The sequence below is a fragment of the Salmo salar genome, chromosome 15 (genome assembly GCF_965601325.2).
Source record: "Salmo salar chromosome 15, fSalSal1, whole genome shotgun sequence".
Classification (NCBI taxonomy): Eukaryota; Metazoa; Chordata; class Actinopteri; order Salmoniformes; family Salmonidae; genus Salmo; species Salmo salar.
Window position 1 is genome coordinate 13,622,501 of NC_138305.1, and position 15,956 is coordinate 13,638,456.

Sequence of the window (15,956 nt, forward strand, 5' to 3'; positions counted from 1 at the left end):
TTTGTGATGGACGCTGGAGCCTCCACCTCTAAAGATGTCAAACTGCTACGGAACCACCTACTGGAACTACGCAATAACATAGTCTCTGTAAGTTCATATACTCTGACAGCCAATAACATCGTCTCTGTTAGTTCATACACTCTGACAGCCAATAACATCGTCTCTGTTATTTCATACACTCTGACAGCCAATAACATCGTCTCTGTTATTTCATACACTCTGACAGCCAATAACATCGTCTCTGTTATTTCATACACTCTGACAGCCAATAACATCGTCTCTGTTATTTCATACACTCTGACAGCCAATAACATCGTCTCTGTTAGTTCATACACTCTGACAGCCAATAACATCGTCTCTGTAAGTTCATACACTCTGACAGCCAATAACATCGTCTCTGTAAGTTCATACACTCTGACAGCCAATAACATCGTCTCTGTAAGTTCATACACTCTGACAGCCAATAACATCGTCTCTGTAAGTTCATACACTCTGACAGCCAATAACATCGTCTCTGTAAGTTCATACACTCTGACAGCCAATAACATCGTCTCTGTAAGTTCATACACTCTGACAGCCAATAACATCGTCTCTGTAAGTTCATACACTCTGACAGCCAATAACATCGTCTCTGTAAGTTCATACACTCTGACAGCCAATAACATCGTCTCTGTAAGTTCATACACTCTGACAGCCAATAACATCGTCTCTGTTAGTTCATACACTCTGACAGCCAATAACATCGTCTCTGTAAGTTCATACACTCTGACAGCCAATAACATCGTCTCTGTAAGTTCATACACTCTGACAGCCAATAACATCGTCTCTGTTAGTTCATACACTCTGACAGCCAATAACATTGTCTCTGTAAGTTCATACACTCTGACAGCCAATAACATCGTCTCTGTAAGTTCATACACTCTGACAGCCAATAACATCGAATCAATGTTTATTTGTCACGTGTCGAATACAACAGCTGTAGACCTTAGTGTCTTATTGGTTTTACTACATGTCTTGCGTTTCAGTGTATGTTTATTCTGTTTCAGAGTTTCAAAGTATTCATATCGTAGCGCTGGGTTGTTTTGCTGCTTATGTTTTTCATTTGACATTTGTCTTAGGTGTTTTCTAATTGTTTTACATTCCGTATCAAACCATTTTTCAGAAACTTTTTGTTTCTGATGTTGCGTTTCTTTAGTTTTTCTCAGATTTGCTGATTTGACACCTTTTATTGTTTTGATATTGTGAGTTATTGAAGACCTGTGTAGAGTTCATTATTTCATTTTAATCTTTCGATGAATTTCTCTGCACTTTTTGGAGCCCATCTGTCTGATTTGGTTCATGTTGTAGAGTTTAATTGGGCTGTTTTTTTTAGAATGAGTATTGCTGGTTAATTTCTTCAGAAACACCTTGATCTGACTGTGATCCGACAATGGTGTCTGTGTTCCGACAATGGTGTTTGTTATCTGACAATGGTGTCTGTGATCCGACAATGGTGTCTGTGATCCGACAATGGTGTCTGTGATCCGACAATGGTGTCTGTGTTCCGACAATGGTGTCTGTGATCCGACAATGGCGTCTGTGATCCGACAATGGCGTCTGTGATCCGACAATGGTGTCTGTGATCCGACAATGGTGTCTGTGATCCGACAATGGTGTCTGTGGTCTGACAGTCAGGGGCGAAAATCTGATATCAACTTTGGAGGGGACAATTACATTACATTTTCTCAAGAGCAATTCCTGAGGGGAACACCAAAAGTAGTGCTGTAACACATAGCCTACGTTTAATATGGTAAATGTATATTGAGGAACCAAAGAAATAAGGTGTTTGCCGTACTCCTAACTACCGGTACCCAAAACTACACAACTAATCACAACAGCAATACCATTGCCTTTAAGTAATCTTAGTTCAGTCACCAGTTTAAGTTGAGAGTGGGGGTATCCATGGCATCTTCCAATTATGTTCCTATTTTACAAGTCAAAAAAATGGAGAACCTTTCATAATGTTGCCAAACAAAGACTCAACAAACTTACCTGAGACTCCCTGTCTCTGCCAGTCTGTCCCTGCATATCTGTCCCCAACTCTGCTGTCTGTGTGCCATCTGTTGCCTGCTCTGCCTAATGACATCATTGTGAAACAATTCCATTAGCATTTCACTTCTTTCTTATGAACATTTTATCAACTAGTCTTTGAGATATTAGGCTACTAGGGTTCTTACTTTGCGTTTTGGTGTACTGAAAAATACTCTGATGTCCGTCTTTTTTCTGCCATTTTTCTGCCATTTTTCTACCTGGTTGGCTACACACACACAGTATGTAGGTTATTTACAGTAGGAGATGGGCTTCTATCTTATCTTCTATCATTCTATATGGGCTTCGATCTTAAAGGTAGCTAGCAAATGTGAAACGGATTGCAGTGACAAGAGTTGACAGCTGTATGAGTTCACCATTTACACAACATATGCTGCAACATTCTGTAATTTTAATATAGTTTGTTTCATATTGGCTGGCTTCCAACAATAGCTGAATTTGCAAAGCTAGCGAGCACCAATTCCGTTTCAGTGGTGTTTGCTATAATCTTTGCTACCCGGGTTAAATAAAGGTGAAATAAAATATATAAATAAAAGTTCCCTTGCGACAATTTAGCTTTTGCAACGAGACCATTAAATATATTTAAAACAATGGTAGAAGAGAGTGTAGTTCAGTTTATCGCTAACCTTATCACAGGGACTTTGAAGCACTAACTTACATGTATGCTGATCTTGGAATAAATTGACGATAGCAAAGATTCCATCTTTGACGACGCCACATAAATGGAATAGGTACTAGCTAGCTTAATAGTTCATATTTGCGCGCTAGCTCTGCATATTCAGCTAGTGTGTGTGCGCGATTGACTGGATTAACCTCACGTCAGTGCCTTTCAGACAGTAGATACGACCTCTACATTACCTCGCAAGCTAAGGAACTGGCAGTGGATCAAACCATTGTGAGGCAAAGGGTGGGGGGGTCGCAATCTTTTGAAACTTAAAAACGCGCTATTAAGTGTCAATAATCAGCACAATTGCTTTCATTGCGTATTATTAATATTATTTAAATTACATAGTTATGTTTCAGTGATATATTGGGGGGACAAATCATATTTTTCCCAGGATGGGGGGGTCGTGTCCCCCCGTCCCCCCCCGGGATTTCCGCCCCTGCTGACAGTGAATGCACTAATGGAGGAGGGGTCAATGTCAGTGATGGCATAATCGACTACACCATTAAGCATGTACAGGCCTAACGCTCGACAGAGATGCACTAACTCCTTCCCATTTTTGTTCAGTATTTGGTCAGGACTGTTTCTATTATTTATAATAGGGCTACTGTACAAGGAGGGGTGTCCAAATATGTGGTGATTTCCTCCATCAGTGTAGTCAGGCTCAGAACCTGTTCTCGCATTGAAATCTCCACAACAAAGCACTTTACCCTCTGCCTGAAATGTCTTGATTTCTGTATGGAGATTGTCAATAAACTGATCATCATGATATGGTGAATCTGAAGGAGGAGCATAAGCTGCACATACAGTTGAAGTGGGAAGTTTACATACACCTTAGCCAAATACATTTAAACTCAGTTTTTCACAATTCCTGACATTTAATCCTAGTAAAAATTCCCTATCTTAGGTCAGTTAGGATCACCACTTTATTTTAAGAATGTGAAATGTCAGAATAATAGTAGAGAGAATGATTTATTTCAGCTTTTATTTCTTTCATCACATTCCAAGTGGGTCAGAAGTTTACATACACTCAATTAGTATTTGGTAGCATTGCCGTTAAATTGTTTAACTTGGGTCAAACGTTTCCCACAATAAGTTGGGTGAATTTTGGCCCATTCCTCCTGACAGAGCTGGTGTAACTGAGTCAGGTTTGTAGGCCTCCTTGTTCACACACGCTTTTTCAGTTCTGCCCACAAATGTTCTATAGGATGGAGGTCAGGGCTTTGTGATGGCCACTCCAATACCTTGACTTTGTTATCCTTAAGCCATTTTGCCACAACTTTGGAAGTATGCTTGGGGTCATTGTCCATTTGGAAGACCCATTTGTGACCAAGCTTTAACTTCCTGACTGATGTCTTGAGATGTTGCTTCAATATATCCACATAATTTTCCTACCTCATGATGCCATCTATTTTGTGAAGTGCACCAGTCCCTCCTGCAGCAAAGCACCCCCACAACATGATGCTGCCACCCCCGTGCTTCACGGTTGGGATGGTGTTCTTCGGCTTGCAAGCATCCCCCTTTTTCCTCTAAACATAACGATGGTCATTATGGCCAAACAGTTCTATTTTTGTTTCATCAGACCAGAGGACATGTCTCCAAAAAGTACAATCTTTGTCCCCATGTGCAGTTGCAAACCATAGTCTGGCTTTTTTATGGCAGTTTTGGAGCAGTGGCTTCTTCCTTGCTAAGCGGCCTTTCAGGTTATGTCGATATAGGACTCGTTTTACTGTGGATATAGATACTTTTGTACCCGTTTCCTCCAGCATCTTCACAAGGTCCTTTGCTGTTGTTCTGGGATTGATTTGCACTTTTCACACCAAAGTACGTTCATCTCTAGGAGAGAGAACACTTCTCCTTCCTGAGCGGTATGACGGCTGTATGGTCCCATGGTGTTTATACTTGCGTACTATTGTTTGTACAGATGAACGTGGTACCTTCAGGCGTTTGGAAATTGCTCCCAAGGATGAACCAGAATTTTTTCTGAGGTCTTGGCTGATTTCTTTTGATTTTCCCATGATGTCAAGCAAAGAGGCACTGAGTTTGAAGGTAGGCCTTGAAATACATCCACAGGTACACCTCCAATTGACTCAAATTATGTGTATGTAAACTTCTGACCCACTGGAATTGTGATACAGTGAATTATAAGTGAAATAATCTGTCTGTAAACAATTGTTGGAAAAATTACTTGTGTCATGCACAAAGTAGATGTCCTAACCGACTTGCCAAAACTATAGTTTGTTAACAAGAAATTTGTGAAGTGGTTGAAAAATGAGTTTTAATGAGTCCAACCTAAGTGTATGTAAACTTCCAACTTCAACTGTATGTACAGGTTACATCATTGTCACAATTGATTGAAGTTTTAGCCAAATGTGATTAGTATTTTTTATTCATTTAATTCAGTCCTGCTTATGCCAAATTATGATTCCTCCTGCGTTCCGGCCTCGTTTAACATGTTTATGTTTGATTGATGGTAGTAAACTTTCTCTATAGCCTGAGGAACACTGAGTATCTATGTCTCCACGACACCATGTTTCCAGTAGGATTATGATGTCCTGTCCCTTGATGTTTTTAACAAATTCTGACATTTTTAGGACCAGAATTTGACAGACCGCCTCGATTTCGGTCTTATGTAGCAAAATATGAAATTGTGTTTTTTACATTGGATAAAAGTAGAGACTCAGAGCTAGAAAATGGTATATCATACACTGGAGAGGCTCTTCTTTGTCTACATCCATTCAGCATCCTTCACACCTTCTTAAGTCTTAGCCCCACCCATCATGAAATGACCAATGAAAAATTGGATGTAATAAATGGATCACTAGCCACTTTAAACAATGCCACTTTATATAATGTTTACATACCCTACATTACTCATCTCATATGTATATACTGTACTCTATACCATCTACTGCATCTTCCCTATGCCGTTCGGCAATCACTCATTCATATACTTATATATACATATTCTTATTCATTCCTTTACACTTGTGTGTATAAGGTAGTTGTTGTGAAATTGTTAGATTACTTGTTCGATATTACTGCACGGTCGGAACTAGAAGCACAAGCATTTCACTACACTCGCATTAACATCTGCTAGCATTACATTACATTACATTACATTTAAGTCATTTAGCAGACGCTCTTATCCAGAGCGACTTACAAAATGGTGCATTCACCTTATGATATCCAGTGGAACAACCACTTTACAATAGTGCATCTAAATCTTTTAGGGGGGGGGGGTTAGAAGGATTACTTTATCCTATCCTAGGTATTCCTTAAAGAGGTGGGGTTTCAGGTGTCTCCGGAAGGTGGTGATTGACTCCGCTGTCCTGGCGTCGTGAGGGAGCTTGTTCCACCATTGGGGTGCCAGAGCAGCGAACAGTTTTGACTGGGCTGAGCGGGAACTGTGCTTCCTCAGAGGTAGGGGGGCCAGCAGGCCAGTGGTGGATGAACGCAGTGCCCTTGTTTGGGTGTAGGGCCTGATCAGAGCCTGAAGGTATGGAGGTGCCGTTCCCTTCACAGCTCCGTAGGCAATCACCATGGTCTTGTAGCGGATGCGAGCTTCAACTGGAAGCCAGTGGAGAGAGCGGAGGAGCGGGGTGACGTGAGAGAACTTGGGAAGGTTGAACACCAGACGGGCTGCGGCGTTCTGGATGAGTTGTAGGGGTTTAATGGCACAGGCAGGGAGCCCAGCCAACAGCGAGTTGCAGTAATCCAGACGGGAGATGACAAGTGCCTGGATTAGGACCTGCGCCGCTTCCTGTGTGAGGCAGGGTCGTACTCTGCGAATGTTGTAGAGCATGAACCTACAGGATCGGGTCACCGCCTTGATGTTAGTGGAGAACGACAGGGTGTTGTCCAGGATCACGCCAAGGTTCTTAGCACTCTGGGAGGAGGACACAAGGGAGTTGTCAACCGTGATGGCGAGATCATGGAACGGGCAGTCCTTCCCCGGGAGGAAGAGCAGCTCCGTCTTGCCGAGGTTCAGCTTGAGCTGGTGATCCGTCATCCACACTGATATGTCTGACAGACATGCAGAGATGCGATTCGCCGCCTGGTTATCAGAAGGGGGAAAGGAGAAGATTAATTGTGTGTCGTCTGCATAGCAATGATAGGAGAGACCATGTGAGGATATGACAGAGCCAAGTGACTTGGTGTATAGCGAGAATAGGAGAGGGCCTAGAACAGAGCCCTGGGGGACACCAGTGGTGAGAGCGCATGGTGCGGAGACAGATTCTCGCCACGCCACCTGGTAGGAGCGACCTGTCAGGTAGGACGCAATCCAAGCGTGGGCCGCGCCGGAGATGCCCAACTCGGAGAGGGTGGAGAGGAGGATCTGATGGTTCACAGTATCAAAGGCAGCAGATAGGTCTAGAAGGATGAGAGCAGAGGAGAGAGAGTTAGCTTTAGCAGTGCGGAGAGCCTCCGTGACACAGAGAAGAGCAGTCTCAGTTGAATGCCCAGTCTTGAAACCTGACTGATTAGGATCAAGAAGGTCATTCTGAGAGAGATAGCAGGAGAGCTGGCCAAGGACGGCACGTTCAAGAGTTTTGGAGAGAAAAGAAAGAAGGGATACTGGTCTGTAGTTGTTGACATCGGAGGGATCGAGTGTAGGTTTTTTCAGAAGGGGTGCAACTCTCGCTCTCTTGAAGACGGAAGGGACGTAGCCAGCGGTCAAGGATGAGTTGATGAGCGAGGTGAGGAAGGGGAGAAGGTCTCCGGAAATGGTCTGGAGAAGAGAGGAGGGGATAGGGTCAAGTGGGCAGGTTGTTGGGCGGCCGGCCGTCACAAGACGCGAGATTTCATCTGGAGAGAGAGGGGAGAAAGAGGTCAAAGCACAGGGTAGGGCAGTGTGAGCAGGACCAGCGGTGTCGTTTGACTTAGCAAACGAGGATCGGATATCGTCAACCTTCTTTTCAAAATGGTTGACGAAGTCATCCGCAGAGAGGGAGGGGGGGGGGGGGGGAGGAGGATTCAGGAGGGAGGAGAAGGTAGCAAAGAGCTTCCTAGGGTTAGAGGCAGATGCTTGGAATTTAGAGTGGTAGAAAGTGGCTTTAGCAGCAGAGACAGAAGAGGAGAATGTAGAGAGGAGTGAGTGAAAGGATGCCAGGTCCGCAGGGAGGCGAGTTTTCCTCCATTTCCGCTCGGCTGCCCGGAGCCTTGTTCTGTGAGCTCGTAGTGTGTCATCGAGCCACGGAGCAGGAGGGGAGGACCGAGCTGGCCTGGAGGATAGGGGACAGAGAAAATCAAAGGATGCAGAAAGGGAGGAGAGGAGGGTTGAGGAGGCAGAATCAGGAGATAGGTTGGAGAAGGTTTGAGCAGAGGGAAGAGATGATAGGATGGAAGAGGAGAGAGTAGCGGGAGAGAGAGAGCGAAGGTTGGGACGGCGCAATACCATCCGAGTAGGGGCAGAGTGAGAAGTGTTGGATGAGAGCAAGAGGGAAAAGGATACAAGGTAGTGGTCGGAGATTTGGAGGGGAGTTGCAATGAGATTAGTGGAAGAACAGCATCTAGTAAAGATGAGGTCAAGCGTATTGCCTGCCTTGTGAGTAGGGGGGGAAGGTGAGAGGGTGAGGTCAAAAGAGGAGAGGAGTGGAAAGAAGGAGGCAGAGAGGAATGAGTCAAAGGTAGACGTGGGGAGGTTAAAGTCACCCAGAACTGTGAGAGGTGAGCCATCCTCAGGAAAGGAACTTATCAAGGCGTCAAGCTCATTGATGAACTCTCCAAGGGAACCTGGAGGGCGATAAATGATAAGGATGTTAAGCTTGAAAGGGCTGGTAACTGTGACAGCATGGAATTCAAATGAGGAGATAGACAGATGGGTCAGGGGAGAAAGAGAGAATGTCCACTTGGGAGAGATGAGGATTCCAGTGCCACCACCCCGCTGGCTCGATGCTCTAGGGGTATGCGAGAACACGTGGGCAGACGAAGAGAGAGCAGTAGGAGTAGCAGTGTTATCTGTGGTAATCCATGTTTCCGTCAGCGCCAGGAAGTCTAGGGACTGGAGGGTAGCATAGGCTGAGATGAACTCAGCCTTGTTGGCTGCAGACCGGCAGTTCCAGAGGCTGCCGGAGACCTGGAACTCCACGTGGGTCGTGCGCACTGGGACCACCAGGTTAGAGTTGCAGCGGCCACGCGGTGTGAAGCGTTTGTATGGCCTGTGCAGAGAGGAGAGAACAGGGATAGACAGACACATAGTTGACAAGCTACAGAAGTGTTGTTTCTTGTATTATTGTCTCCTGTGTCTTTAGAGAACTGTTTCACTTTGATATCCTTTTTCTTCTGTCCTGATTTTCTCTTTCTTTTCTTCTGTTAACTAGATATTCTTTGTTGTTCTTCGTTAGCTAGCTAGCTTCTTCCAAAAGAGTCCCTAGCAACTGCTTCGCAACTGGTAAACAATTCAGCTTGCTAAGATAACTACAATTTTAGGAAAAATAGTTATTTTTCAAAAGCCTATCTTCTTTGTTGCTTGTTTTTTCTCCTATTCAGTCTATTCAGCTAGCCATGTGTATGTGACCAATAACATTTGATTGTATTTATTTTGTTGATCAACTGTCCTGGGAAGTCTTTTCTTGGTAGGAGGGTAGACACATCTATATTGGTTGTTGGGAACCGAGCCTGTGCCCGTTCTGCCACTCTTCTCACTGCCCCAGATACATTTTCACCTTTGGCATGAAGGTGGTTTGTGCCAGTGTGGATAATGATGTTGTTGGGGGTGTCAATCCTGGTCTGACTGAGTAGCTGCATTGCCCTGTCAGTTGTAGGACACCAGAACTTATACACCTGGTGTCTAGGGAATAATCTCTCCTAACCAAGAGCTTCCCATTTTAATCAATAAGGATTGTAGTTGTGGGTAGTTGTCTGGCTGGAGCAGACTGGGAGGCTGGTATTCTGACCTGGGCTGGAGCAGACTGGGAGGCTGGTATTCTGACCTGGGCTGGAGCAGACTGGGAGGCTGGTAGGTTGATCTGGGCTGGAGCAGACTGGGAGGCTGGTATTCTGACCTGGGCTGGAGCAGACTGGGAGGCTGGTAGGTTGATCTGGGCTGGAGCAGACTGGGAGGCTGGTAGATTGACCTGGGCTGGAGCAGACTAGGAGGATGGTATTCTGACCTGGGCTGGAGCAGACTGGGAGGCTGGTAGGCTGACCTGGGCTGGAGCAGACTGGGAGGCTGGTATTCTGACCTGGGCTGGAGCAGACTGGGAGGCTGGAGCAGACTGGGAGGCTGGTAGGCTGACCTGGGCTGGATCAGACTGGGAGGCTGGTAGGTTGACCTGGGCTGGAGCAGACTGGGAGGCTGGTAGGCTGACCTGGGCTGGAGCAGACTGGGAGGCTGGTATTCTGACCTGGGCTGGAGCAGACTGGGAGGCTGGTAGGCTGACCTGGGCTGGAGCAAACTGGGAGGCTGGTATTCTGACCTGGGCTGGAGCAGACTGGGAGGCTGGTAGGTTGATCTGGGCTGGAGCAGACTGGGAGGCTGGTATTCTGACCTGGGCTGGAGCAGACTGGGAGGCTGACCTGGGCTGGAGCAGACTGGGAGGCTGGTAGGTTGACCTGGGCTGGAGCAGACTGGGAGGCTGGTAGGTTGACCTGGGCTGGAGCAGACTGGGAGGCTGGTATTCTGACCTGGGCTGGAGCAGACTGGGAGGCTGGTAGGCTGACCTGGGCTGGAGCAGACTGGGAGGCTGGTATTCTGAACTGGGTTGGAGCAGACTGGGAGACTGGTATTCTGACCTGGGCTGGAGCAGACTGGTAGGCTGGTAGGTTGACCTGGGCTGGAGCAGACTGGGAGGCTGGTAGGTTGACCTGGGCTTTAGCAGACTGGGAGGCTGGTATTCTGAACTGGGCTGGAGCAGACTGGGAGGCCGGTATTCTGACCTGGGCTGGAGCAGACTGGGAGGCTGGTAGGTTAACCTGGGCTGGAGCAGACTGGTAGGCTGGTAGGTTGACCTGGGCTGGAGCAGACTGGGAGGCTGGTAGGTTGACCTGGGCTGGAGCAGACTGGGAGGCTGGTATTCTGAACTGGGCTGGAGCAGACTGGGAGGCTGGTATTTTGACCTGGGCTGGAGCAGACTGGGAGGCTGGTAGGTTGACCTGGGCTGGAGCAGACTGGGAGGCCGGTAGGTTGAGCTGGGCTGGAGCAGACTGGGAGGCTGGAGCAGACTGGGAGGCTGGTAGGTTGACCTGGGCTGGAGCAGACTGGGAGGCTGGTAGGTTGACCTGGGCTGGAGCAGACTGGGAGGCTGGTAGGTTGACCTGGGCTGGAGCAGACTGGGAGGCTGGTAGGTTGACCTGGGCTTTAGCAGACTGGGAGGCTGGTATTCTGAACTGGGCTGGAGCAGACTGGGAGGCTGGTATTCTGACCTGGGCTTTAGCAGACTGGGAGGCTGGTGCGGTGTCATCAGGCTGTGTGGTGGCTATGCTGGTTGTGCTGGTCTCAGGTTCTGCCTGTGTTGTACCAAGCTGGTGGACATGTTCTCTAGATGCAGGGTACATAATGACCAGCTGCTGGTTGAGGGGGTCAATGTACTTATTTCCATAGCAATGCTGGTGATGTTGGCTACAATGATGCAAAAGAAGCCCTACCTTGTTTATTGTATTATTTGTCTTTAGAGAAATGTGACTTGTGACAAATTGAGTCTAAAAGCTTTTTTGAAATCAACAAAGCATGAGAAGACTTTCCCTTCATTTTGGTTGGTTTGTTTGTCAGTTAGGGTGTGCAGGGTGAATACGGGGTCTGTCGTACGGTAATTTGGTAAGAAGCAAATTTGACATTTGCTCAGTACATTGTTTTCACTGAGTAAATGTACGAGTCTGCTGTTAATGATAATGCAGAGGATTTTCCCAATGTTGCTTTTGACGCATTTCCCACTGTAGTTATTGTGGTCCAATTTGTTAAGTCCCTCTCTCTCCCCTCTCTCTCTGACAGACCTGTAGTCCCATGTCGGCCCTTTCAGAGTGTCTGGTCTCGACCCTGCCCTCCTGGAGGAAAATGAGTGGTCCTAACCAGCTGACGTCATGGCAACAGTTTGTCTCTGACGTCCAGGAACACATCAACCCACTGGTCAGCGAGGAGCACCTCCGAGGGGTCGCACAGCAGCTCCACAGCATGGGAGAGGTACACACACACACACACACACACACACACACACACACACACACACACACACACACACACACACACACACACACACACACACACACACACAGCAGCTCCACAACATGGGAGAGGTACACACACACACACAGCAGCTCCACAACATGGGAGAGGTACACACACACACACAGCAGCTCCACAGCATGGGAGAGGTACACACACACACACAGCAGCTCCACAATATGGGAGACCTACACACACACCTTATTACACAAAAGTCCAATCTCCAACGTAATTCGAGTGCACCTCAATAGTGTGAAGGATCTGTATTCAACCCAGGATTCTCCCCTATTCAGTGTCTGTGTTGTGAGGTTCTATTTCCTGCCACTGTTTAGCAGTGTGTTCCTCCATCTGGAAACAGTGATTGGACTGTTAGGACATGGTGATGGTGACAGAATGACTCTGCTCTGGTAGATAGACAGCCAACTGGCCTGGACAGACTTCAACTTGTGTTGTACTTCACACATTTCAATACCAGTCGTGAGATTATTTTTGATATGCCAACTTCATTCATCTTTCTCTCTCTCTATATCTCTCTCTCTATATATCGCTCTCTCTCGATCTCTCTATCACCTCTCTCTCACTCAATTTCAATTTAAGGGCTTTATTGGCATGGGAAACACATGTTAACATTGCCAAAGAAAGTTAAAATGAACTGTAAACATTACACTCACAGAAGTTCCAAAAGAATTAAGACATTTCAAATGTCATATTATGTGTATATATATATATACAGTGTTGTAACGATGTGCAAATAGTTAAAGTACAAAAGGGAAAATAAATAAACATAAATATGGGTTGTATTTACAATGGTGTTTGTTCTTCACTGGTTGCCCTTTTCTTGTGGTAACAGGACACAAATCTTGCTGCTGTGATGTCACACTGTGTTATTTCATCAAAATTGGATTTGTTTTTTAATACTTTGTGGGTCTGTGTAATCTGAGGGAAATATGTGTCTTTAATATGGTCCTACGTTTGGCAGGAGGTTAGGAAGTGCAGCTCAGTTTCCACCTCATATTGTGGGCAGCGTGTACATAGCCTGTCTTCTACATACATTGCATTCAGAAAGTATTCAGACCCCTTCACTCTTCCACATTTTGTTACGTTACGGCCTTATTCTAAAATTAATTAAATTATTTTTTTCTCATCAATCTACACACAATACCCCATAATGACAAAGCAAAAACAGGATTTAAAAAAACTGAAATATCACATTTACATAAGTATTCAGACCCTTTACTCAGTACTTTGCTGATGCACCTTTGGCAGCGATTACAGCCTTGGATCTGACGCTACAAGCTTGGCACACCTGTATTTGGGGAGTTTCTCCCATTCTTCTCTGCAGATCCTCTCAAGCTCTGTCAGGTTGGATGGGGAGCGTCGCTGCACAGCTATTTTCAGGTCTCTCCAGAGATGTTCGATCGGGTTCAAGTCCGGGCTCTGGCTGGGCCACTCAAGGACATTCAGAGACTTGTCCCGAAGCCACTCCTGCGTTGTCTTGGCTGTGTGCTTAGGGTCGTTGTCCTGTTGGAATGTGAACCTTTGCAATTTCTCATTGTTGTTAGTTGTTTTAGGTTTTCTGCCAGAATTTACATTTGATATGTTAGCTGATAGGTCAAATCATGTCTAGGAGTCTGCTTCTTGTTACTTTGTTATCACTTCCTCTTAGCTCATTACTGTTTAGGAGTCTGCTTCTTGTTACTTTGTTATCACTTCCTCTTAGCTCATTACTGTTTAGGAGTCTGCTTCTTGTTACTTTGTTATCACTTCCTCTTAGCTCATTACTGTTTAGGAGTCTGCTTCTTGTTACTTTGTTATCACTTCCTCTTAGCTCATTACTGTTAAGGAGTCTGCTTCTTGTTACTTTGTTATCACTTCCTCTTAGCTCATTACTGTTAAGGAGTCTGCTTCTTGTTACTTTGTTATCACTTCCTCTTAGCTCATTACTGTTAAGGAGTCTGCTTCTTGTTACTTTGTTATCACTTCCTCTTAGCTCATTACTGTTTAGGAGTCTGCTTCTTGTTACTTTGTTATCACTTCCTCTTAGCTTAAAGTAGCCCAGGGCTTTGTTTACTTCCAGAGTAGTAAAGTCAGATACTGTATATTCTAATAATTTAATGTATATTTGTCAAACTCCTTCCATGGAGGGCTGAGTGTGTGTGGGTTTTCAGCCTCCCTTGAACTTGGTTACATTTACATTTACATTTTAGTCATTTAGCAGACGCTCTTATCCAGAGCGACTTACAGTAGTGAATACATACATTTCATTTCATGCTTTTTTTTGTTGTTGTACTGGCCCCCCGTGGGAATCGAACCCACAACCCTGGCGTTGCACACACCATGCTGGCGTTGCACACACCATGCTCTACCAACTGAGCCACAGGTGAATGAAGGTCACTAATTAGTCAGGAACTCACCTCACCATGTTGTCTAGCTCTTAATTGAAAGGAGAAACCAGAAGACACACGAGGCAGACCATGGAATTAATCTGACACCACTGATTTAATGGAAACAACCAGCTTTTCAGCAGCTTCTTCAGTGAGGCTGTATGAAGCCACACAGGCACTCCATGTCTGATTGTTTACCTACTTATTGGTCTTCAGACAAATCTAAAACCTCGTGGACAGATTCACATGTTAAACGGCAAGAGACAACTTTCGCAAGAATTTTACTTCTGGGTAATCGAGATTAGACCAATCAATGTAGCTCTTTTGCCTGTATTGGGCAACATATCAGAATTGGGCTGGCTGTGTAAACACACCCATAGTGCTGAACCTTGGTTCTTTCTACCCTACATGGTGCTGAACCTTGGTTCTTTCTACCCTACATGGTGCTGAACCTTGGTTCTTTCTACCCTACATGGTGCTGAACCTTGGTTCTTTCTACCCTACATGGTGCTGAACCTTGGTTCTTTCTACCATACATGGTGCTGAACCTTGGTTCTTTCTACCCTACATGATGCTGAACCTTGGTTCTTTCTACCCTACATGGTGCTGAACCTTGGTTCTTTCTACCCTACATGATGCTGAACCTTGGTTCTTTCTACCCTACATGGTGCTGAACCTTGGTTCTTTCTACCCTACATGGTGCTGAACCTTGGTTCTTTCTACCCTACATGATGCTGAACCTTGGTTCTTTCTACCCTACATGGTGCTGAACCTTGGTTCTTTCTACCCTACATGGTGCTGAACCTTGGTTCTTTCTACCCTACATGGTGCTGAACCTTGGTTCTTTCTACCCTACATGGTGCTGAACCTTGGTTCTTTCTACCCTACATGATGCTGAACCTTGGTTCTTTCTACCCTACATGGTGCTGAACCTTGGTTCTTTCTACCCTACATGGTGCTGAACCTTGGTTCTTTCTACCCTACATGGTGCTGAACCTTGGTTCTTTCTACCCTACATGGTGCTGAACCTTGGTTCTTTCTACCCTACATGGTGCTGAACCTTGGTTCTTTCTACCCTACATGGTGCTGAACCTTGGTTCTTTCTACCCTACATGGTGCTGAACCTTGGTTCTTTCTACCCTACATGGTGCTGAACCTTGGTTCTTTCTACCCTACATGGTGCTGAACCTTGGTTCTTTCTACCCTACATGATGCTGAACCTTGGTTCTTTCTACCCTACATGGTGCTGAACCTTGGTTCTTTCTACCCTACATGGTGCTGAACCTTGGTTCTTTCTACCCTACATAGTGCTGAACCTTGGTTCTTTCTACCCTACATGGTGCTGAACCTTGAACCTATTTTTATTGGTCAACATGGCGTCAGTGTAATCTACCTACTCATTTGATTAGATTTTTAACGTGTTATTAACAGCTGCTATAAGACAGCAGATTGCTGAGACGTGACTTGTTTATGCAGGTTTTACATGCTTTAGATCTGATATCTGCCAGGGGGAGGAGGATAGTTTTCATTTGGATTATATATCTCTCTCTTCCACTCTCTATCCATCTCTCTCTCTTCCCCTCTCTCTCTTCCCTCTCTATCCATCTCTCTCCCTCCCTTTGTATCCATCTCTCTCTCTCCCCCTCTCTATCCATCT

The 15,956-nt window shown here is 45.6% G+C and overlaps 1 protein-coding gene across 3 annotated transcripts in view; it reads left to right on the forward strand.

Moving 5' to 3' along the window:
- dapk1 (death-associated protein kinase 1) overlaps positions 1–15,956 on the forward strand; it is a 178,927-nt gene that overhangs the window by 151,124 nt on the left and 11,847 nt on the right. For all 3 annotated transcript variants that reach the window (XM_045695458.2, XM_045695459.2, XM_045695460.2), the window contains 2 exons: positions 1–87; positions 11,685–11,873. The exon at positions 1–87 is cut by the window's left edge and continues 173 nt beyond it. In XM_045695458.2, the coding sequence (XP_045551414.2) occupies positions 1–87; positions 11,685–11,873 (276 nt within the window). The remainder of the gene's footprint in view (positions 88–11,684; positions 11,874–15,956) is intronic.